Source organism: Trichechus manatus, unplaced genomic scaffold (assembly GCF_000243295.1).
Source record: "Trichechus manatus latirostris isolate Lorelei unplaced genomic scaffold, TriManLat1.0 scaffold00178, whole genome shotgun sequence".
NCBI lineage: Eukaryota > Metazoa > Chordata > Mammalia > Sirenia > Trichechidae > Trichechus > Trichechus manatus.
This window is the reverse complement of record NW_004444114.1, coordinates 2744334-2769127: the sequence shown is the minus strand read 5'-3', so window position 1 is coordinate 2769127 and position 24794 is coordinate 2744334. Positions and strand designations below refer to the sequence as shown.

General features: G+C 36.4%; 1 protein-coding gene across 10 annotated transcripts in view; it reads left to right on the top strand.

Moving 5' to 3' along the window:
• PDLIM5 (PDZ and LIM domain 5) overlaps positions 1–21770 on the top strand; it is a 250920-nt gene extending 229150 nt beyond the window's left edge. For 8 of the 10 annotated variants that reach the window (XM_023741344.1, XM_023741337.1, XM_004387014.2 and 5 more), the window contains 4 exons: positions 3417–3597; positions 7105–7225; positions 10855–10970; positions 12469–15700. In XM_023741344.1, coding sequence (XP_023597112.1) covers positions 3417–3597; positions 7105–7225; positions 10855–10970; positions 12469–12558 — 508 coding nt within the window. In that variant the 3' untranslated portion in view covers positions 12559–15700. Of the gene's footprint in view, positions 1–3416; positions 3598–7104; positions 7226–10854; positions 10971–12468; positions 15701–17223; positions 19439–20214 lie in introns of those variants that run through there. The other 2 variants (XR_002825708.1, XM_023741339.1) reach the window with 2 other exon arrangements.
• The last annotated feature ends 3024 nt before the right edge of the window (positions 21771–24794 follow it).

The following is a 24794-nucleotide window of genomic DNA, read 5'->3' as shown; positions in this document are numbered from 1 at the left end:
GCATCAGTTGGTCCCAACCACCTGGAGTAAAGGAGATTGAAGAACACCAAAGACACAAGGAAAGTATTAGCGCAAGAGACAGAAAGGGCCACATAAACCGGAGACTGCATCAGCCTGAGACCAGAAGAACTAGATGGTGTCTGGCTGCCACCAGCGACCACCCTGCCAGGGAACACAGCAGAGAGTCCCTGATGGAGCAGCAGAAAGATGGGGTGCAGAATTCAATTTCTAATAAGACCAGGCTTAATGGTCTGACTGAGACTGGAGATACCCCGGAAAGCATGGCCCCTGGATTCTCTGTCAGCCCAGAACTAAAACAATTCCTGAGGCCAACTCTTCAGACAGGGATTGGACTGGACTGTGGGACATAAAGTGATACTCGTGAAGAGTGTGCCTCTTAGTCAAGTAGATACAAGAGACCAAAGGGGCAGCTTCTGTCCAGAGGTGAGATGGGCAGGCAGAGAGGGTTGGGAGCTGGTTGAATGGACATGGGGAGTCAGGGGTGGAAAGGAGGTGTGTGCTTTCGCAGAATGGGGTGAGCAATTAGGATCAAATAACAATATATGTATAACATTTTGTATGGGAGACTAACTTGAAATGTAAAGTAAGTTTCATTTAAACTACAACAATTAAAAAAAAAAAAAGTTAAACATAGAATTACCATATAACCCAAAATTCCACTCCTAGGTATATGCTCAAGAGGCCTGAAAGCAGCAACAGAAGTAGACACATGTACACTAATGTACATTGCAGCACTATTCACAGTGGCCGAAAGGTAGAAACAACCCCAGTGTCCATCAAGGGGTGAATGGATAAACAAAATGTGGTATATACATACAATGGAATACTGCTTAGCTAGAAAGAGAAATGAAGTCCTGATCCTCCATGGTACAACATGGATGAACCTCAAAAACTGTATGATCAGTGAAATAAATCAGTCACAAAAGGACTAAGATTTATGCTCTCACTTATATGAAGTAATAAGAATAGACAAATGTATAGAGACCAAAGTTTATTAGTAGTTACCAGGGGCAGGAGGGAGGGGAAAAGGAGGAGTTTTTGTTTAGTGAGTGTTTGTTTATGGTAATGGGAAATTTGGCAATGATTATGGGTGGTGATTGCACAGCATGATCAATGTAATCACTATCACTAAATTGTACACCTGAAAAATGTTGAATTGGCAAACATTGTGTTATATATATATTTACAAACATTGTGTTATATATATATTTACAACAATAAAAAAAGAATATTTAGTTTAAAGGAAAATATTAAAGAAATTCTTCATTGTTTAAAAAAAAAACTGAAACAAGAAGTGACAGTGATGGTAGAGGAGAGGGATGATTTGAAAAATTAAAAGATACAGAACTGACATAAGTTGGTGACCAGTTGACTAAGGTGGGGGTGGGGAAGGGACCAAGGGAACCTGAGGAGTTCAGGTTTTAGGATTAGGCAACTGGATGAAAGGTAACAGCATTCCTAAAAAGGTAAGGAATAGAGCACAAGGAGTAGCGAGAAGAAATGAGTTTGGTTTGCAATATATTCAGTTTAAGTGTTTATAGGATAATCAATAATACGAAAGTTCTTCCTTAGTTTGAGCTTTTTGGGGAGAGACTAGTTTATGTTAATAGAAATCTGAATTGTAGATTTTATGTGAAAAAAAAAATTTTAATGGGGCTAGAAAATACCCTTTATACTCCACAGAGACATTTTTAGTCTTTCTACTTTCCTGACTCTTGCAGATTAGGTGCTGGTTCTGAATAAATGTCAGTGTGTTTGCTAAGAATTTATCAATGCAAGATAGTTATTGAGTAGAAAGGTTTATATTATTTTCAAAGGTTAAAAAATACTGACTTTGTGGTGCTCATTGTTGTGACTTTCCCTGTTAATAATCAAGGAGCCCTGGTGTTGCAGTGGTTAAGAGCTATGGCTGCTAACCAAAAGGTCATCAGTTCGAATCCACCAGCCGCTCCTTGGAAACCCTATGGGGCAATTCTCCTCTGTCATATAGGGTCACTATGATTCAGAATCAACTCGACGGCTTGGTTTTTAATCTGTCTAAAAGCCAGTGTCTTGGGCTTACTAATAGTTACCATGTGGTCTTTTAGTGATGGTAATTGATGATAATGAGATCAAAGACAGAATAACAATCGACTAGAACAATATACTAGGAATCAGGAAATTCCCCTTCTGGCCTTGGCTCAGTCAGTGATTTTATGATTTTGGTCATATCTTTTGAACACACTGTATCTCCATCTGTTAAACAGAGCTCATAATAACTGCCCTGGTGTATCTCACAGGAATGTTGCATGGACAAATTAGATAAGTATAAAAGTGCCTTGGAGGTAAAGCTACTCTGTGAATAAAAATTAGTGTGATATAGCTACTGAAAGTGGGTTGCAGAGACTAGAATGGTTAATCTCTGCAGACCTCATGACTAGATGAGGCTTCATAGTGGATTCCTGTCAAGCAAACCAAATGCATCTTATTAATTCATGACTGTATAGTATTTATTGAGAAAAATCTCTCTACAGACATCTGTTGCCTTGATACCAAAGTGCATTTAAGATTGGTCGTATTTGAATTAAGTAAAACCTCCTTCCAAGTAACTTTAAACAATCCATAATATCTAGTTTATAGTTTCTATAGTCATTTTAAGAAGGGTGAGGATTTGATGTTTATAGAGTTGAGAAATAAGTATATGAAATAATGTGTAGGGAAGAGAAATTGACTAGAATAGTTTCTCGGATAATAATTATTACTGTTTATAAGACTGACATAGCCAAGTAGATTTTTTTCTTGTTTATTTTATAGAAATGTCAAACTCCGATCCTTGACTAAACCATACACGTTTTTCTGGTTGCTTCAGTTTTTGTCACAGTCACTTTCTGTCACAGCTAACATCCTCATTCTCAATCCTAATATCACACGGACAGATTCACTCATTGCAGCTCAATAAAACATTTGGTGGTAACTAAATCCCCTGGAAAGAAAAAAGGTGGAAAAAATAACCTTTCTTGAAGGAGTCCTTTAAATGCCCTTAACTCTGTTCCCATTTTCTCTTCACATAAATGCAGAGTCCTTATGCAAACTTAGAGCACCCAGGTGTTCAGTCCTTGAGAAAGAGAATTAAGCAAGTATTTTAACTGATTAGAAGCTACATAAAAGGGGTCCTATCCAGGCTTGGAGCCCTGATGGCGTAGTGGTTAAGAGCTTGGCTGCTAACCAAAAGTTCGGCAGTTTGAATCCACCAGCCGCTCCTTGACAACCCTGTGGGGCAGTTCTCCTCTGTCCTGTAGGGTAGCTGTGAGTCAGAATTGACTCGACAGCATCAGGTTTGGTTTGTTTTTCGTATCCAGGCTAACTTTAACAAACTTTTTATTCCTGAGCCAAATTTATCTCCTTTCTTCTGGCAGGGGACCATTTCTAGTGGCCCTGGGGAAATCTTGGCACCCAGAAGAATTTAACTGTGCTCACTGCAAAAATACTATGGCTTACACTGGATTTGTAGAAGAAAAGGGAGCTCTGTATTGTGAGCTATGTTACGAGAAATTCTTTGCTCCTGAATGTGGTCGGTGCCAAAGGAAGATCCTTGGAGTAAGTATTGGAAGGCTTTTTATTTTGAGTGAGTTTTAAAATAAAACAACTTTTTGTTATGACATTCTTTCATCATCTGTTTTTCTTTTCTTCTTGCTCTTTCCCCTCGCTGCTTTTGTCACTATTTTGTTATTTTGAAGCAAAACTAAATAGACTCCTGTAGAAGCATATCAGACTCATGGGGTTAGGTTGTCTTTGGTTTTGTCTTACTGAGTGCTGAATTGTCTGGTGAAAAAGTCTGGCCACTGTGGGGAAAAAATAATTTACTGTGGGTGTGTTACTTCAGCAGGACCCTGTTTGCTCAGTAATGCAGAGGTCACACAGGACCACACACATCAGAGTTCTCAGAACTGACACCTTTACTGTTTTAAATTAAATTCCATAGCTTTTCAAGAGCAGCATTTCCCCACTTGTCAAGGTTCAAGTGTAGGACACAGATCTCATGAATATATAAAACGTGAGACTTATAAATGATGTATTTTTCTTGAGTATATATAATGTTTAAAAATATAACCTCAGTTTTATGAGAGTACACATGTGGTGGAAAAATAATTTCAAAACCTTCCTTTTTTTTTTCTTTTTTTTTTTTTTTTTGCAGAAAGAGTAATTTAGGAATCAGATACATAATAAATAATTACAAATGAATAAATTTCCTGCTCTGAAATACCCAGTTTGCAGTTATAAAGTAAGAATCAGTCTTACCCCTATGGGAGACCAGGAGCTGGAATTTGATTTTAGAAGCAGCTAAGTTGCCTGGCCTCATTTAAAAGTTGGAAATGGATTTCTGAATTCTAATACTGTCAGTATGAAAATATAATAATGAAATATTCATTCATATCAATTGAAACAATGTTAATATGATTTGCGTATTCTTAATTATAGAGTACATCTTTAAATAAGTCTAAAACATTGAAGATCTTTAAATTATAAATATAGCAGTTGAAATGTTTTATATTATTAGTTGGTATTATACGTAGAGTGATTCAGCCTGGACCTCCCCAAATGGTGAAAATTAATTATAATTAGTACAGTGTAAATGAATACCGTTTTAGTGTATAAATGTGTTCTGTGGATTAATAATAAATAATTTAAAAATAATAAAAGCAAGTAAGAGTCAATCTTAGAACCAAATAAGCTTCTAGGAAATAGAAATCTTATTGCTTCAGAGATGAACCAGAACTTCACTAAAACGATAGACTCTCTGGGTTGCGTTTTAGTGGTTTGATGACCTGTTAAAGAAGAAATAGTAATATGGCTCAAGGATGGAAAGGGACGTATTTGCTGGAAGCCTTGGAGAATGGATTTGGGTCAATGTACTTTGTTATAAATATCCATGGTGATCTTTTTGCATCTAAATGACTGCCAATTCTTGTCATTGTCCTTCAGTAATAAACTATGGCATTTTCTAATGCCAGTAATTCATTTTATATAATTTTGTTTTATCTTGGCTATTATAAATGTTTTTACTCTAGAAAAATTAGAAAATAGAAAAAACATAAAGAATAAAATTTAAAATATTTGTATATTTACCAGCCTCAGATAATCACTGTTAACTTTATAAATGAATTTTCCAGTTTGCTTTTTTTTTTTTAAGTGCAAAGAGTTTATTTGGGAATTCCAGGTAAGGGGGTAGGGAAATGACACAAGAAAAGGAAGGCAGTCAAGAAGGGTATACTATGATGCCAGCTACCGCAGTAGGCTATTGGGGTTTACTACCATGAGGAAACTGGAAAATGGGCGTATGATTCTAAAGCCTCAGAATTATATCTCCAAGGGGCTAGGGAGCTAGGGAATTTACACACCATTTCCCGTCAGTCCTATTGGCTGAGGGCTTCTGGGGATATATTAGTTCCCCAGTATTTCTGCTCAGCCCCCTGCAATTCTGGAAAGAACCCTCAGAGTCAGAGATACAGACCCTGGCGGTTGGAAGTTTTCCAGGGCACAATGAGGAGCATTAGTGAGGTGCCCTGAGAGAATCAGGCTCGTTTTGGTAAGCATTGTACTCCCAGGACTTAACATGGGGCCTGGCGCATAGTAGGAACTCAGTAAACGTGTGTTGAATAAATGAACTTTGACAACTCTGTGCAGGATTAGCACTTGTACCTTTCCATGGGCTCACCATACTCCTGAGAACAATCACCGAGAGCCTTCAGTTTGCCAGGCCACGTGGGAGTGGGAAGGGGCTCTGCATAGATGGGGGCGTCACCAGGGAGGGCACCCAGAGCCTGTCTCCCACAAAAAAACAGACTGTGCATACCACAGAAAAAGCAGGTCTAGGTGACACAGTGACAGTCCAGTTTGCTCTTCGTCTTAGTTACCTAGTGCTGCCGTAACAAAAAACAGAAGTGGATGACTTTAAAGAACATAAATTGATTTTCTCACAGTTTTAGGAGGCTAGAAATCTGAATTCAGGGTATGGCTCTAGAGGGAGGTCCTTCTCTATCTTTTTCAGCTTCTAGTAGCTGCCAGCAATCCTTGAAGTTCCTGGGCTTCTATATGCCGCTGCCTTGTGTGTCTTGCTTCATATGGCATCTTCCCCCGTGTGTGTCTCTGTGTCTGTTCTGCTCCTTTTATAACTCAGAAGTGATAGATTTAGTACCCAGCCTACTGTGGTATGACCTGATTAACCTAACAAAAGAAAACCCCATTTCCAAATGGGATCACATCCACAGGTACCATACATATTTTGGGAGGACAGAATCCACAACAGTAAGTAATTCATTTACAAAATTGTAACCATATTTTGTGTCTAGTATCCTGTTTTTTTGTAATAAATATTATGAAAGAATATATTCCCATTTATTGACTATTCTTCAAAAATACTGTTTTTAATGGCTCTAACTCTTCTCTAAATCCAGAGAAATAATTCCTTGCAAAACCAACTCCCCAAAACTTACTAATTACTATCTGCCCCAAGTCTGTTATTCTTGATGTGTTTAGCCATAGGGACAGTATTGACTGGAATCTGTGTTTTATGGTTCAAATTTTAGACACTTGAGTGCACGCTTAGTCCTCAGGTCACAGCTGATTTCCGAAACCCTAAACATGAGCAAAACTGATTGGATTACACTGATTACATTATTGTTTCCATAATGCACCAAAGTATAGGTTTGTTTTAGTTTTAAAATGCTTCCCCCCCTCCCTTGACATTTCCAAGATGATACTATGAAGCTTTTATAAATTAATGTTTCCTGACACCCTTTGAAAGAAAGCAGATTATATTGCAGCAAGCATTTATGAAATGCTTGGTTTATTCACCACGTGTATAATGTTTAAATAACATAGTAATCATTCCTTAAATTATTGATGTGTGTTTGTGAAAAATATACATAGTGAACTGATTTAGGTGATTTGTGAGTCTGTCCTTTAGAGGAAAAACTCAAGGCAAAGAAAAAGCATGTGTGTCTACTTTGGGTGAGTTTTATAGGTCGGTGTTAGTACAGCTATTAAAATGAGCATGTGTGTATTTATTATCTTTTTTGACACCCAATTATCTTTCCGTACCAGGAAGTCATCAATGCTTTGAAACAAACTTGGCATGTTTCCTGTTTTGTGTGTGTAGCTTGTGGAAAACCCATTCGTAATAATGTTTTTCACTTGGAGGATGGTGAACCCTACTGCGAGACAGGTAAGATCATGAAACCATTAGTCTTAAGGCTTGAAAAAAGGTAAAATGTTAACCCTTATGTTGCTGTTAAGTTGAAAAAAAATAGTAGGCAGAGTGGTTTTCCTAATTGTATTTGGGACATTTAATGTTACTCTAAATATGTGGCAAAAAACTATGTAAACTTTTTATGTGACTCTGTGAAAATACATACTCCCAACTTCATTATAAGATTTGAACCTGTAAACATGACTTTGTAGGAAAAATTTTTTGCTTGAATCCCCAATAATTCATGGATATAAATTCTACCAAATTGTGTACCTTAAAGCTACCTCTTACACTTGAGTAGTGAATTTTGAGTAGTTATAAACATGAAAGGTAGTCAACTCTTGAATATGATATTGATTCGCTGTTTAAGGCAACTGCTTTGAAAATAAATTTCAAATCTTTTATTACCGTCACTGAATGGGAGGGTAGTCTTGGCTTGGATTGCTTGCTTAGTAAAGTTGTTGTTAATAAAGTAGGCTCTAAGGACCTATTTACTACATTTCCTTTTCAAAGGCTGTAAGCACACTTTCATAACATTTATTAATATTGCTCTTACTTACATATTACTACTATGCATACATGTTGCAAAAAATAAAACATCTTTCCCTTATCATGCCTGCACTCACTACCACTACATCCCCACGATTGAGTTTTATTGCTGTTCTGCCTTGAAGTTCAAGGTATGGTGTTTGAAGAAGGGAGTATTGCAGGGTAGTCAAATTAAAGGAGCAGTCAGTTTCTAATCAGCATCACTGTACTCTTCTTTGCCCACTTAATATTCTATTTTCACCTCACTTTTGGCTCCATAGGACTAACCTGGACTATCTATTCCAGACTGTCCACCAGGAAGTCTCAGAAATTCCTGTGAAGTGCCCCATGGGCCATTTTGGAACAGGTTGGCTGCAGGCTGCCTACCCTGATTCAACTAGACTATTTCATATTTTGGAATTCCACTTAATTTTTCTGAAGAATTGTTTTTTTGTTTTGTTTTAGAAGCTTTGCAAGACATTTTGACTCAGATAATCCCGGTCTACCCAAAACACATGTAAAACCATCCATCCAGGTTTAATATCATATTTAACGTATTCTTTAAAACCTTCTTTTAAGAATTCAAAGAATTGCTTACAGAAAGGGAATAATGTTATCAAAGGTTTATTTAAATGTTGCTTTGATCCACTTGGCCTGTTCTTAGTTTTGTTTTTCTTTAACCTACCAAACCTGTTCTTAACCCAGTCTTTCCCCTTCTCAATAAATGACCTCACTGTTCACAAATCAAAAACCTAGGGATCTATTTGGATTCTGCTCTTCCTTTAGTTCTCCTCATATCCAAACCCATTAGTAAATCCTGGCAGTTCCGTATATTGAATTTATTCGTTTCTCTCCATCTTAATTGCCACCACTAAATCTAACTCAGTCTTACCCTTTGCCTGGACATTGTAATAGACAACTAAATGGTATCTCTCTTTCCCCCTAATCTCAAATAGTAGCTACACTGCAGTTACAGTAATGTTTAACATGTGAATCAGGTTGTGTTTAAAACCCTTCGATGGCTTCCACTTGTATCTAAGTAAAAACTATACCATACTCCTTACCACTGCTTTGCCAACCTCATCACCTGCCTGCCACTTTACCTTGTGTACTTGGTTCTAGCTAGTCGCCTCTTTGCTGTTTCTGAGCATGCCAGGATCTTTTCTTCCTCAGGGCTTTTATACTTCTTGTTTCTTTTAACTGGGATGTTCTTCCTCAGATTCTCTTTGGTGGTTATTTCGTACTCTTCAAGTCTCATCACAACTATTACCCTCCTACATAATGTGGTACACTTACACTCTCTCTTATACACACCATTAGTCTATATATCAATTCACTATTTTCTTTGCTTCATGGCACTTATCACAGTCTGAAATTATTTATTGTCATTTATTTTTTTAAATATTAATAAATGATGATATCCTGTTTCCGCTGAGCATATAAGCCACAAGATGGAGCACCCACATCTGTCTTCATCACTGTACCCCAGTGCCTAGAACAGTGCCTGAAATGCAGTAGGACTCTATGGATGTGTATCGAGCAAATGGTACTAAGGAACTCAGAATACCGAAGATTGCTAAGAAAGGTGAATCAAGTTGCAAATGATGGCCTACTTTCTTCTCCAACATTTTAAATTAAAAATATCAAAGGCCAAAGAGTGAACCATGAGTAAACACCATACTGAGAGTATCTGCATAAAAGAAAATGCTGATATTCTAATTTAGTAATAGCAGAGAAACATCTTGTCAGAAGTGCTTTCTTCAGAAGGAAATCCTGTTAGTGTTTTATAACTGCAATCTGTGTAAAGTTCTGGCTAAGGATTTCTACAATGAAGTCATAAAATTGAAAAAAAAAATACAGCAAAAGAAATTGTGGCTAATGTTGTGATACAGTCCAACTGAAAACTCAGTCATGACACTTATTCATGGAAGTTTCCTGTATCGTTTCTCTTTTTTTCTCACCAAGTCAGATACATTACAAAATTAGTCAATGTCAGACATTTATTCCTGATTTATGGTAATTAGTCTTACTGTTGCTAATTATTGGAAGTCCTCTTGTGTGTTTTTGGAATAGTCATGTCTAGTGATAACTTATCAGAGAACAGTGTTATTTTTTCTTCATATGTATTTGGGCATTTAAGTAACTGGACAGAAGTGAGAATATTACATGGGAAAATATAATAAAAAATGTTAAGTCACATAAATTATTTTACGAAGAGAAACTTGAAACATGCTAAACATATCTAAAGCTGTGGTATGCCATTTGCTTACAATTTTTAATTACTATCATCTTTATTTTCATCAATTTTAAACACTAATATTATTGCTTACATATAGAAATAAACTTGACTTTGGAGTTTACCAAGATTTTTCACATTATCTCCTTTAATCTGGATTTTGTTGCTGCTTTCTAGAACTGTCATTCTAAAGTATATTTTTATATGAAACTAAACACATATGAAAAGGCAAAGCTATATATGGGCACATATACAATAAAGGAATTTCCCTGTGCTGAGTGTGGGCCAAGTAAACATTTCCACCACTTTTGTATTTTCAGTTGAGTTTAACAGGTATTTATTTCGTGCAGTCTAGTACTTGCAGCTGCTGTTTTAAGTTTTTGGAATACAGAGATGAAGAAAGTCACTGTACCTGCTCTCAGGAACCTTGCAGTCTAGTAAAGGAGTCAGATATGTAAACTTCTATAACATCTCTTTAAATGATTAGGTCCTCTCTCCTTTATTTAACAATGCAAAGGAGCTTGAACGCTTTGCTAATATTTCAAAAACCTATTGCTTTTGTTTACATCTGCTAATTGTTTATGGTCCTCAAATGTATATATATTTCCTTAAGCTGTCTTTAAAAGAGAAGGTTCTTTTGTATCCCAGCATAGTAAACCAATATAAGATCTTAAGTACTCAGAAATACACCAAGTTAGGAGTTGAAAACAAAAGCCTGCCTTATGTTTAAATCATGCATGTTTCAGGTGTTTGTTAAGTGAATTTGAGTGAGTGAATGAGTAGATAAATGAATCTCTCTGTTGTATTTAAGTTATATTTCTCCTTTGTCCTCCCAATACAGATTATTATGCTCTCTTTGGTACCATATGCCGTGGATGTGAATTTCCCATAGAAGCTGGAGACATGTTTCTGGAAGCTCTGGGTTATACCTGGCATGACACTTGCTTTGTATGCTCAGTAAGTAAACTCTGGTTTCTAAGTAAAGGAGCACAACACAGCCAGTTCTAGCCTAAGTAATTCATGGAAATAACAGTTTATATCATTCAGTTCTTAAAACCTTAAGAAAAATACATTTTTAAAGTGATTTTAAAAGTTGTTTATTAAAAATTTGGGCACCTTTTAAGATTATTTGATATATAAAGATGCTTACCCATTTAGAGAAAATACTATTAATGCTCTTTTGTCTATAAAGAGAAGATATATATTTCTTAAAACAGTAAGATCCCTTTTTTAAGCTCTGTTTTATTATGTAAGGAATGTTAGCAGTTTTAGGAAACATTAGGTACCTCTTAAAGTAGAAATAAACAATTATAAATATCTATTGTTGAATTAACACTGGGAGTAAACTGTATGTTGATCCATTTCCTTCCTTAATGATGGAATAGGTAAATATTTTACTGCGTGTTTATTATAAGATTGAAGAGAAAAGAATATTTATGGTCATTAACAATAGACCATGAATGTTCTTTTCTTTTTGAGCTGATCATAAATGTAAAATATTTACCTGTTTCATTTGATACTTTATTAATATTTTTTACTTTGTTTTTAATACTAAGGATAGATTTAGAAATTAACATTAAGGGTTTTTTTAATTATTATTTTAATTTAGAAAATATACAGTAAAGGTGCTTTCTTCAGATGCATGATTTTTTTATTAGATTTAATATAGCTAACAATTCTCAATTCCCATTGTATAGTAGGAAAAAAAAGTAATGTTAATTGAAGTCAAATGATTTCTCCAGACATTACTCTTGAACCCTGTCTTATTTGCCTCATCCATACTTTAGACTTCATAAAATCTATAAACAACTACTTTGAGGTGATTTTCCTTCTCCTGTTCTCTGTTAGATCTGCTTATGAGCATTATAATTAACAAAGACAGTAGGAAAGACAAGAAGAAGGCATAAATGTGCATAGTTAACTTACTGTTTAAAAATCCAGCAGCCAGGTGTTGACCAGAGTTTTCACTGTAAGAGATAAACAAATTGAAAAGAAGTACCAGGTACCCTAGTCCTGCGTATTTGGAGGCAGGCTAAAGCTGGGCTTGAGAAAGTTTGGCAAAGCAATTGAGTTGAGTTTTTGGTTTAAGTACTTTGGTTCTCCACAACAGGAAGCAGATTTAAAGTATTGATTAGAATTTAGGGAGAAAAAGTAAATTTAATGTGACCTCTTTACGTATTACTTTTTTCATTAGGGTTAAGTGCTTTCCTTCCAATAAAGGAAAAATAACAATTAGTGATTTAAACAAATTAGAATATATTCCAGGAAAAAGTCATTCTTAATTGCTTTTGAAAGATTACCTGAAATGTCATAGAAGTCATGAAATACGAGGGTGTCTAACATAAGCCAACTAAAGTGCTTTGCCATATTACCCACTGGGAGAACAATCACCTTCCCCTTCTTAGGCATACTTGATAAAATGATGATATTCTCTTAAATAATGCTTCTGTTTCAGGTGTGTTGTGAAAGTTTGGAAGGTCAGACCTTTTTCTCCAAAAAGGACAAGCCACTTTGCAAGAAACATGCTCATTCTGTGAATTTTTAAAAGTCGACAGTTCAGGAGAAGAGAAGAAATTTGATGAGAAAGAGAATTAAAATTATCAATTAATTTTTAGATGTGCTAATTATATGGAGTTTTGAAAAATAATAGTGGCCCTGAAGGGATAGGTTCCAGCTTTAAAAACCAAGTCTATGAGGAAATATTTGGCTTCATAAAGTAAAAAGACAGTTTGGCATTTATTATTACTTTTTTTCCCTGTATTTTCTGCCTATAAAATAGCTTTTATAAAAACCAATTTCCTGGTTGACTATTAAATTCCTCTTAGAATAAATTAGTGAAGAATTAAATTTTAGAATAAAAATTTCAGCCTCTGTGCTGAAATAATTATGCTTTCTTGTTTTACGTAAATCTGTAAAAGGCAATGAAAATGCCTTATACTTTTTCAATAAGAGAATCATTGTATTAAAAACTAAGTAAATACATGTTTATCTTTAAAACACTAAATAGGAGTTTAAACCGAATTTTATCAATAGTAGGTGTTAATTTTTTAAAAACTATGTCTACTTTTTCTTTCCTTACAGTTGATCATTCCAGTAGGAGAGACTGAGACTTTTTTCCAATGAATTTTTTTAATCAAAATATCATATTTAGATGTTATATTTTTCTTCCATCCCCCTAGAAGCTACCATATAGCTTATCAATCTCATAGTTTTGTCTTTTATTAGACTTTGAGTGTTTCTATTCATTGTGTATGTTTCATCACCTAATTATTCAAACTCCATTTTTTCCTCTTATGCTGAGATAAAGTGCCAATTAAATAACTTTGTGCTCTGAAATTTAGTTTTCTCTCTCTTTAAAGAGAATAAGTAGAAAAGAATGTGGTTGGGAATTTATGGTAAATCAGAGGATTGTACTAAAAAATAAAAATTTCCCCTTTTTTAGACAATGAATCAATTAGATCAGTTTCAAAGGTCTACTACTGACCAGCGAAGGTTTGAGAGCTCTCTTTGCAGAATAATTTTCTTTTCCTTTAATTCTAATTAGAAGAATAACCAGAAGATTGATTTGGACATGTGATAAAAATCTAGATTTTTTTTTTTTTTTTTTTGTAGTTCTCAATAATAAGTGAACTACTTCAATGTAATCATGAAGTTTGGAAAGCTTTTATTCACAGAGGTTTGGTAGTGTAGAACGGAAATGTGATTAATTACTCAGATTGGCCCATTATTTGTTTTCCTAATTTGGGGACAGAATTATGTAGGTACCACGTGGGGTTAGAGAAATAACTGTGGTAAAATAATGGATCCGGTTGATATTTGCCCAGTGAGGGAAAAAAATTATGTATTTGATAATTTTTCTCTTTGTTTCTAAAGTGAATGAAAAGCCATGATCCCACTAAATCATGATATAAATCTGTTTGGGGTAGCAAGCTTTTAAAGTTGAGACAGAGCCCAAAGTCCTTCCTGCCCCGTCACTCACTGACAACTTCACTTCTATTGTGCGCGTGTTTGTTAGTGAGGGAGGTTTTAGGTGACCATATTTGTTTAACCTCCCTAAGAACTTTCAAGGCATCTGTCCTGAAAGCTGTTAATTTGTGGTCTAGCGGATTTATATCATATTCAGATAATAATTAACTGGGGACAAAAGAATAGGAAGAGGGACACAAAGTGGCAAACTGAGTGCTCCACCAATAACAACCCAAAAGTGCCTCCTCACCCTGCATCTTGTGGGGAGGCAGGAAGTTTCTTTCGAAATAACATACTGGAACTGATTGTGCATTATTTCTTGTTGCTGCTGAAATCACCTATAGAAGACATGCTGGCTGATGTACATTGTCACGTATCTTAATGTCAGACTTTTACTTGATACAACACAGAATAAGTTGGTGGTTTTTTGGTGTGGTAGAGATTTTTTTGTTTAGTTTTGCCTTAATAGATTTTATGCCAAGATAGTATTTAATAAATCAATGGCATGGGGCTATTTTTCCCAAAGAATTTGACCTAGATTTCTTACATTAAGGATTTCATTTTCATTAGACCTTTCTTTCTGCATATTATTCATGGAGCATAATTTTGCATTTCTCTAAATTTTATCCCTAAAACGTTAATGATGCTTCCTAATGATTTTGTCTTTGTGCTTTGCCTCCCTCTTCTCTGGCAAAGCTTTATATTTGTTCTTAAAGCAGTTAATCTGTGAAATAAATATTGAACATATCCCAGAAGAATGTTTGTATTTTCCAGTGGGGAATGCCATATTTTATACACCAGCGTTAATCTTTTAATAACTGGCAGAGCACTTTATTCTTCTGGTGAGCTCCCTGAATATTTATTGTTCGGAATATAAATATTCCATGTCAGTAGTGTTTTTTATTATTACTTCTTCACTGTAGAGCATTCACTGTTAGTCTGTCTAGATGTATATTTTGGAATGCTGTACTTGATACAACACACATTAAAATCATAGTACATCACTCTAAAATTTCCCCTACTTGAATTTCCCAATTTCAGAATTTTAGTGATAGGTTCAGATTTATAAAAATTGCCTAGACTTACATGGATCGAATGTTGCCCCCTGAAGTAGCAACCTAAAATTCCCCACTGCTTATGTTTATGGTAGCAAATGTGTTGTATGAATTCAGATTACATTTAAAATCTAAGACTAAAACCTAATCATTTGGGATAGTCACAGTATTAAAACAAATAGAGTTTAAATTTTTTAAATATTAATGCAGTGTTGTGTTAAAATTACCTATAGTAAAAATGTATTCATGGTACCATTTCAAAGGGTACTGTATTAGAACCACCTTTATAGGAAAGAATTCTTCCTTTTCCCTGTTCAAGTGTAAATTTGGCATTGTATTAACATTTCTGAGACATTTGCAGTTTAGTCATCCCTACTGAAGGGAGAGACTTTTCAGACATAAGGAAAAATATACTGAATAATTTTACACAAATCTAATCTGGCCTCAGTGTGTCCCACTCCCACTTATCTCCCCAAATGTTTAAAGGTATTAGATTTGGATTCTCAATGTATCGTTTGCCTTATCTGTTAAACTCTAATTTCTTTAAATTTTTGAATTTGTATATATCTCTGCTGTTTTGCTTTTGGATACATTTTCTAATTAAAAAACCACAAGAGAAATATAATCAGTAAAGTAATACTTAATGTGCACCTAATAAATAAATGACCACAGTGATGTAGACAAGCTCTCCTGGTTTTTCTTTGTGGGTGGGAAATGTTTCCGTTAAAAATCACCATGAGAAGGCCGTGTTCTGTATTCACAGGATAGGATGAGATGTTTGATTTTCAGAAGAAACCCTCTTTTATGATATTGGCCTATCAAAATGTCCAAGAAACAAAGCATTTGAAAATACTGTCACATTTATTCTACTTTTATTCATTTTTATGCTCTATATGTAGAATATACACAATAAATATTTATGAATAAGTAGGTAAAATTTTTTTTTAAATTGCTCAGATTATTGGAATTATCTATCATATTAAGTATTATATGCAAACAACATAACTCATAATCTACATTTTGCCTTGGTTACCTTTGTAACCAAGGTAAGTTACTTCATGCTTAACTCATCCCAATCTCATTAGCTAACTATTCCATAACTAGGTAGGCTCACCTCTTCCTCATTTGTTTATTGGTTTTAGTAAGATTTTTTTCCCATCTGTGTAAATTAAAGAGGAGTGTTTCTGTTGCAGGCTGTATATTAGGAATAAAAGACAAATTCAAGTCTATTTGCTCACAGTATATTAAACTCCAGAAGCCAAACTTTTAAGGGCATCAAGCCTGCATCTGACATTTTAATAGCTGCTGTTTGGTTTGTATCAATCACGTCATTGCACATTAAAATGCACCGACAAAATAAGAGATCTGTCATTCCTTCGTTAAGGAACAGTAATCCAGTACAAGATTTATAGGCTTAAGACTCAACAGTGTGTGTTCAAAATAAATCCCCATTCAGGGCTCACACCAGAACAAGCCTCCCTGTTGCTCAGTGTTTTCTGGTCACAATGTCTCCAATATAAGATTATCAAAGGTTTTCTTACAGAACTACATACAAAATCCTTTTTGCCAGGAAAAGCTTAACTTAGGTTGGCGGTTTCCCTTTTTGGGTACTCTCAAACAAGATCTTGGTTATATCAGAAACACATAGGTACTGATGTATTATTAGCAGGCCTGGTGTTAATTAGGGAGAATTACCAGAAATAGTTTGCTTTGTGGAAATTTATTACAGAATCACACTTGACTGATGGCAGAATAGGAGTTGCTGAGAGAGAGCAGCTCCCACTCATAACCACTAATTAATAGGGTGTCAGCATTCCACAGAGAAGGTTCCATCCCAAGTGTGGGAGCCTTATAGGGAAAATGGTTCCTTTGCAGTATTTAAATTTAAAAGAGGAAAGGGGCTAGGACACATGGCTACCTAACAGCAATCTCAGACTGATAAAAAGTTTTATGTTGTACATATGAATGTGAAGTGAGTATTTAACTCAGTAAGCACCAACCCCAAAAGTTTGTGGAAGAATCCCTTTTCCTTCCAAAAGTAAATATTGACCCGTATGTTTATCACACTACGGAGATATGCATATTAATTTAATGTAAGAATCTGATTGAACTGTTCATTTTATGAAGAAAATTTAGAATAAACCATTTGTATTATATTATTGAATTTTACTCTTTATTCAATGACTTAGAAGCTGCCGGAGTAGGTGGCAAGATTAAGAGAGGTGTGGCTTCTACACCTTGAACACAGAGTTGGGGAAAATAAGGTGAGTTTATTTCATTTAACTGGGGGAGCCCTGTTAAATGAAAATTTGCCAAGGAGGCAGTTTTCTTCCCTGTTGTTGTAACTGTGTAATCACACACAATAAAGCTTGGAGCTGTTGGCTTAGTGTAGAAGAATAAAACATTTCCATGTTAGAAAACCACTGACCTCAGAAAAATAAAGCAATTTAAAATTCACAGAGAGTGTGATTTTTCAGTTTCTCTGCAGGCAAATATAGTTCCCAAGGAAAACTACTTCCCTGCCAGGCATTGCGTGCCATTGTCTCATATGCATCCATATTTCAAAGGACAAAGTTCCTGTTTCAAAATTAGATTCCAAATTATTTCTTCATCTTTATGTTCTAAACTGTCACCTTTGCTCCCTAGTTTAAATATACCCAGGTTTGTTTTTCTTCTTTTTCCCTTTGTTTTGCTTGTAAGGCATACACAGCTCGTGCTATTCTAACTTATTCAAAGACACCATTTTTTTTTTTTGTCTAAAATATTTTAATAGTACTATCTTAAGGTGTGTCTTGATTTTTTTTTCCCCTGGTGTATCACTAACATGCCAGACTGTTCCCTTGGTAAATAGGAAGGTAAACTGAATTTATCATACCAGTATTAGTTTTGGGGAGCATAAATGGATTTGTTTTGATGACCCCGTATTAATGTCATCTGACCCCAGAAGCTTTCTTCCTCCGTTTGCTTAAGAACCCTGACAATCTCAGGCCTCCTTAGTTCAAAGAAATGGAGAGCAAAAGAATCCATGGAGCTTCTCGAGTATTAGAAATGTAAGTTAAATTAATTCTGGCTTTTTCGACTGAAACCGTTTTGCTCTGCTAAGTCATATACTACTGCTTAGTAACTTTTCTGGTACCAGTATAAATTGTTTGAATGAAAATCAACTTAATTAGCCAGTTGAGAGGCACTGACGTGAACCCAGTACTTCTGCCCTGAGAAAAGATAGAAATAAATCAGGTGACAATTTAGAACATAAAGATGAAAAAATAATTTGGAATCTGATCGGTTTGGTTATGACTGAATATCCAAGAAATTCTACATGATCTTTAACAGTATAACAGATAATAAATTGTCATTTGTTCTGTGCCGTCGAGTCTATTTCAACTCACCGCGACCCTATAGGATAGAGTAGACTGCCCCATAGGGTTTCCTAGGCTGTAATCTTTATGGGAGCAGATCGTCAGGTCTTTACTCCCTCAGAGTGGCTGGTAGGCGAACTGCCAGGTTTTCAGTTAACCATTGCACCACCACGGCTTAGATAATAAATTAGGGCTTAGAAAAAAATGTGTTTGATTATTCCTGTGATATCAGTTTGGTCCAATCAGGAGACAAAACCGCACAGTAATTTAAACAGAAGTTTAATATAAAGAATTATTAAACTGTGATAAGAGAGTAGATACGAAAATGTAAAGAGAACTCTAGAGGGTAACCTAGGGCTGAGAGAAAGTAGCTAAGGAAGGACACACTTGGAAGGGGGGATCCCCTCCTCAAGGCTGAGGTTCAGATGTGGTTGGCAAGAGTGTGCTTGCATTCTGCTAGATGGCAGAGAAGTTTGCTGGGTTGCTGAGGCCAGAGCTGGTCCTCCGTTGCTGGGCAAGGAGGAAACAACCCTCTGGGATGGAGTTAAGCCAAGGTTGATGAGCATTTGCACAAAAGTTGAGGTATTGCTGCCTGCACAAGGCCTTGAACACACAGTATCCAGGTCAAAAGAGCTGTAGCCAGGTGGTCACCAGGCCAGGTCAGTGACGTGAAGTCACTGAGGGATCGCTCATTCTGGACACACAGCTGGGCCAGAGCACCACTGTATGTCCTTCCATGCGTGCACCATTGGTGGACCGTGCAGGAGGAGCACGAGAAAGCAAAACACAGCAACTGAAGCCAGGAAGAGAAGCCACCTTACCCTGCAACATCCCCTCAGCACCTCTTGACATCGTGCTCACTGAAAAGGAAAAATAACTTATTAAGAGTCCAATTCATTATCACTGAGCAAGTACTGAACGGTGAATTTGAAGCTGAAAGTCAATAAAGTGATAATTGATACATCTTCGTACAAAATAAAACTTTAGATTCTCAGCTAAATTGAAATATATCTTATCCAGAACATCAATGCATATTCTTGGTGAATTGGAAAGTCAACAAATTCTTTTTTCTCTATTGTCACAAGCCTCTGATAATTAATATACTTTCAATATGCAAAGTAAACAATGTTGCATTGATTGTGCTTTTCAGGGTCTACCATCTAAATACTCAGGATAACTGAATAGTTCTGAATATTTAATAAGAGATTTAGCTGGATATAAAGATATAACCGAAGGGTTTTTTTAATAAGTTCATTTTATTATATTTTTATGCTTTTCCTACAAGCAAAATGACAAAAACTTTTTAATTGACAGTTTGTGTTAATTAGGATTTCAGTTTATAAAAGTTCTTCTGTATAAACTTACATCATTCATTTCATCAAGGAGGTTAACAATTCTCTCTTCATAATAAACTGAACCATGAGATCAAGCGAGAGGATCTATAATAATAGGTCGTGTTTGTTGTATGTCTTTGTGGTGTATTTACATATCTGTTACTGTAATACACTAGTGCACACTAAGGTTCTAATAATTGGAGAAACTATGAGTCAAGTATTTTTAATCCACATTTTGGAGATGACAAAACTAAAACTCAGAGAAATTATTTTCTAGAAATATGCAGTTATTAACTGGCAAATCTGAGACTTTGGTATTTTAGTAGACTACAGAGGATATTTATTACATTATCCACATAGCCTTAGAGTCCCTGCTTTTAACAAGAACAATTTCCATATATTTTGTTAGTAAAGGACAGTTTTAGAAATTACTTGGTTTTGATAGACTATGTAAACTTTAAAAGCTCTATCCATCTGACTTGTACAGTTGCCTGCCACACAGATGTCAAGATTCGGGAGGTTTGCAATTGGACCATCTGTTCTTCAAGGGTATTTGTGATGTGATTGACCTCTCTGGAATGCACCATTTGCTGTTCTTTGTGTTTTCACTACGTTTCACAGTCCACACGTGAGGGATATAAAACAAAGAACAGTAGGAATAATGAGAGTAAGTTGGTTTGAAGTGTATATACCATCAAATGTGATACCAAACAAATGAGAAGACTGTAGGAAATGCAAATAAAATTACTTCCACATACATTGGTCAATAATACCTATTTATAAGATGTTTGAAAACAGAATGGTTGGCAGCTGGTTATTTGTTACCTTTGCAGTGTGCTGGGTTCAGTTCCAGGCTGTGAGTCTGAGTAGGAGAGGAGGAAAAGGAGAGACCTCAGCGAGAGTGGAGAGAAACTGCATATTATGTCCAATTATTCTCACAACTCTGCATAAGATTCTTGTTTTTACTCAATTGAAATAAAATCTCTTTGCTATTTGGTAATTGCAGGCACCACTACTAAGTCCACTGAAGCATAGCTGGAAAATCCAGCTGCCCTCACATCTGCTTTGCCTGACCTTTCAATCATCAGCAAATACTTCTGCCACTGGGAATGGAAGTATGGGTAGGATATGGCTATGTGACTTTCTAAGCTATCACTATGGAAAACGTATTGAAGCAAAATTCACGCATGCCGTGTACTGTGCCCAGAAATTACAGACTTGTCTGGGTGGTGTTAAAGATTTGACCTATCTAGAGTGCTCACACCTGCTTCTTACATTCAAGTTGTTAATCCTTTGTTCAGAAAATGAGACATATTAAGAAATATGTGAATGGACTGTTATAGCTTAAATCTTAAGTGCTTAGGTTCTTAAACGGGTTTGGACTAAAATAATGTTGATGAAATAGTGTTTTTTAGACTTCTAACGATTGCTTTTATTATATTTCAAAAACTCGTGTGGCTTGACTTTAAACTTTGAGATCCATGACTTGGTTACAGTGCTTGCTTGAGTTGCAGGTTGTAACAGAAGTGTTCTGAAAATGTTTGGTTACCCAAAATAAAAAGAGGGAAAGATCACTAAGAAATCTTTTGGAAAGATTGTAATACAGTTCACTCTCACACTAATGAATTTATTCTCACGCTACTAGGAAGGGGAGCCAGTGGAATATGTTCAAGAACTACAGTTTATCTCAAGACCAACATAAGCTGTTGTCAAAGTAGAGCATTAACTGTTAATAACAGAATATAGCTATTATATGTAAATTTATGAGTAAGGTGCTTAACCCTTTGCAGACCCAATTATTTAAATTTTTTGTTGATACTATGTGTTTTCACCAATGGAAGGCATGCTGATTAAAGGACCAATACAGAATTTTTGTTATAAGTGGTAGATTTTGATACCCATTATCTAGGACCACATAGTGTCCCAGTGGACACAGGATGTAGTAAATCCTACTGATATGAGTCGATGATAAAATCAGTTTTTATTTTATTTTATTTTTTATTTCTTGAAAATTTGCAAAATATGAGATAAAACATAAAGGCTCCTGGCAATAACTACACATATATTTTATTCTAGTCTCCTTCTTCTTAACCTTTTTATTTTGTTTCATGAAACTTTTCAAAACATGGTACAATGCCTTCTTTTTTACTGCAAAAGCAGTACTTAAACAGTCCAAATAAATAAAACCAAGGGATTTTTTATCTCAGGAAAATTACCGCTACAATGCATTCTTCATTACTGCAAAAGCAGTACTGACAGTCCAAATAAATAAAACCAAAAGAATTTGAATCTCAGGAAAATTACCACTACTATGTATTCTTCATTATAACAAAAGCAGTACTAAAGCTAAAAAGTGGAAACAGCTGCTCTGGAATACAGCAGAACTGGTCACAGTGGTGCATTCTACTGCTACATTGGCAAGCAATGACTGGGCCCAAAAACTGAATGCAGGGTAAGAATAACCTATAGGAGTTCAAGTCTCTTGAAAAGTACCACTACAGTGCATTATTCCTTATTGCAAAGGCATTATTTACGATTCAAAAACTGGAAAATCAGGGAGCCAGTAACACCTGGAAACAATGAATGGCATCAGGGAGAAAATGGCCACTATGACTGAATGAAGACTGGGGAGAGATTTTTCTCCCGATAAGTACATTCTCAGAAGAACATAGCAACTGGGAAACGTAGTAAGGAGGCTTATCTCACAGAAATAAAGACAAATCTGTCAAAAGTTTAGAAAATTCACAGATCCAGGAGGCATCACCTAAGACAATGCTCAGTCTGCACAAAAATGAGGCTCCAACTCAGGGTTCTTGAGTTTCACTCATTTCAAAAGGCTCCCACCCAGAGGCTAACCACATTAAAATCAAGCTACCTCCTTCCCAAAGACTCCAGAGGCATAAAAAGTGGTTGGCTACCTTAGGTCCTGTGAGTTAGCAATTAAAGGGAGAAGACATTGTTCAGGAGGAACACAGACAAAAAAAAAAAAAAAAAAAAAACCATTGCAATCAAGTGGATTCTGACTCATGGTGACTGTCTTAGTTATCCAGTGCTGCTATAAAAGAAATACCACAAGTAGATGGCTTCAACACAGAGAAATTTATTTTCTCACAGTCCAGTAGGCCGGAAGTCCAAATACAGGGTGTCAGCTCCAGGGAAAGGCTTTCTCTCTCTGTCAGCTCTGGGGGAAGGTCCCTGTCATCAAGCTTCTCCTCGACTTAGAGCTTCTCCACGCAGGAAACCTGGGTCCAAAGGACACGCTCTGCTCCCGGCACTGCTTTCTTGGTGATATGAGGTCCCCTTGTCTCTCTGCTCGCTTCTCTCTTTTATATCTCAGAAGAGATTGGCTTAAGACACTATCTAATCTTGTAGACCTCCTCAATATAACAGCTACTAATTCATTTTATTACATCATAGTGATAGAATATACAATACATAGGGAAATCACATCAGATGACAAAAGATAGATAATTATACAATATTGGGAATCATGACATAGCCAAGTTGACAGATATTTTGGGGGGACACAATTCAATCCATGACAGTGACCATATAGGACAGAGCAGAACTGCCCCATAGGGTTTCCAAGGCTGTAATCTTTACAGAAGCAGACTGCCACATCTTTTTTTCCTGCAGAGCAGCTGGTGAGTCTGAACCACCTACCTTTTGGTTAGCAGTTGAGCACTTTAACCACTGCATCACCAGGGCTGCATCAAGAGGAACACAGGCCCTGGCATTTGATAGACCTATCTGAATGTGATTCTTGACCACACTCAGATTGAACCAATACATGGGGGTTCTACAGGCTGGCTTATAATTTAGATCACCTCCAAATCAATATTAATGCTTTTTTAAAAAATTGTTATTAAATGTTTATTTTGAGGAGAGGCTAAACACTTTGTTGGGAGGAAAGGGGAAGTTGGAGAATCACTGGAAGCATGAATTTGCCTCTTAAGATGCTCTGATCCATTTAACTGCCCCAAACTTGCCCACTCCACTCAGTAAAGCAACCCTCAACCAGGAGTACCTGGTGTTACTCTAGAATCTTTGACCCTAATAACTCCACCGCATGTTTTCTCCTTTTCAAAATGGGCAACTGAGAGCTTGACATAACTAATGCCATGATTATCTTGTAAGTTTTTTTCTGCCTGCCTTCTCCTTTCTGCATACCTTTGTTAATGAATTTATTTTGCTCTGTCCGGCCACCTGTGATTTACGACCCCCCACGTGGAGATTAGCACCCAGATGTCCGGTCTGTAACTATTATGCCTGATGAGATGTCCAGCATGTATCTCTTTAGCCTGATAAGGAGTCTCTTGTGGTTATCTTGTAATGTATAACTCATGCGGCCATCTGTGGGCGATGCACCAAAAGACACTTCGCACTCTTGTAAAAATCATATATAAGCGCTAATGTAAAAATTACCTTTTGGGACTCCATAAAGACAGCCTGCATTGCTGTTGGACTCCCCGTTGGTGTCACCTCCCAATAAACTTTCTTTCTCTTTCTGACTTGGAGTATGTTTCATTGGCTCGATTGCTCCAGGGCCCAAACCCTAATCAGGCAACAAATTTTGGCACCCAAACTGGGGACTCCCCATTAGTGTCACCTCCTAATAAACTTTCTCTTTCTGACTGGAGTATGTTTCATTGGCTTCACTGCTCCAGGGCACGGCACCCAACGTGGGGCTCAAATTACTCTGGCCCTTGTTCCTTCTGCCTAAGGACCAATCCCCCAGGAAGGACCTGGGAAGAGAGAAGGTGCACCCCTCCTCGAGTTGTGGAGGTCTCTCAACCTGTGGTGGCCCAGAGCCCTGGCAACAGGAGAGGGCTCCACGGCAGCGAGCTCTGGATGGAGGGAGAAAGTTCAGCCGTGTTACGGTAGGTGTTTTGGCTTCAAGTGGTAAATCCTCTGTAAAAGCCGCAGGTGGTGTCAGTTCTCATAGACTCCCTCCAAGAACAGGTGACTAGGTCCCGTGAGATTGGATGAGAGACCGATGAGGTTCCCTGTTGCAAATGGGTACCCAGGGAAGTAAGGTTCCGGCTGAGTCTTTCTAACTGGACTCAC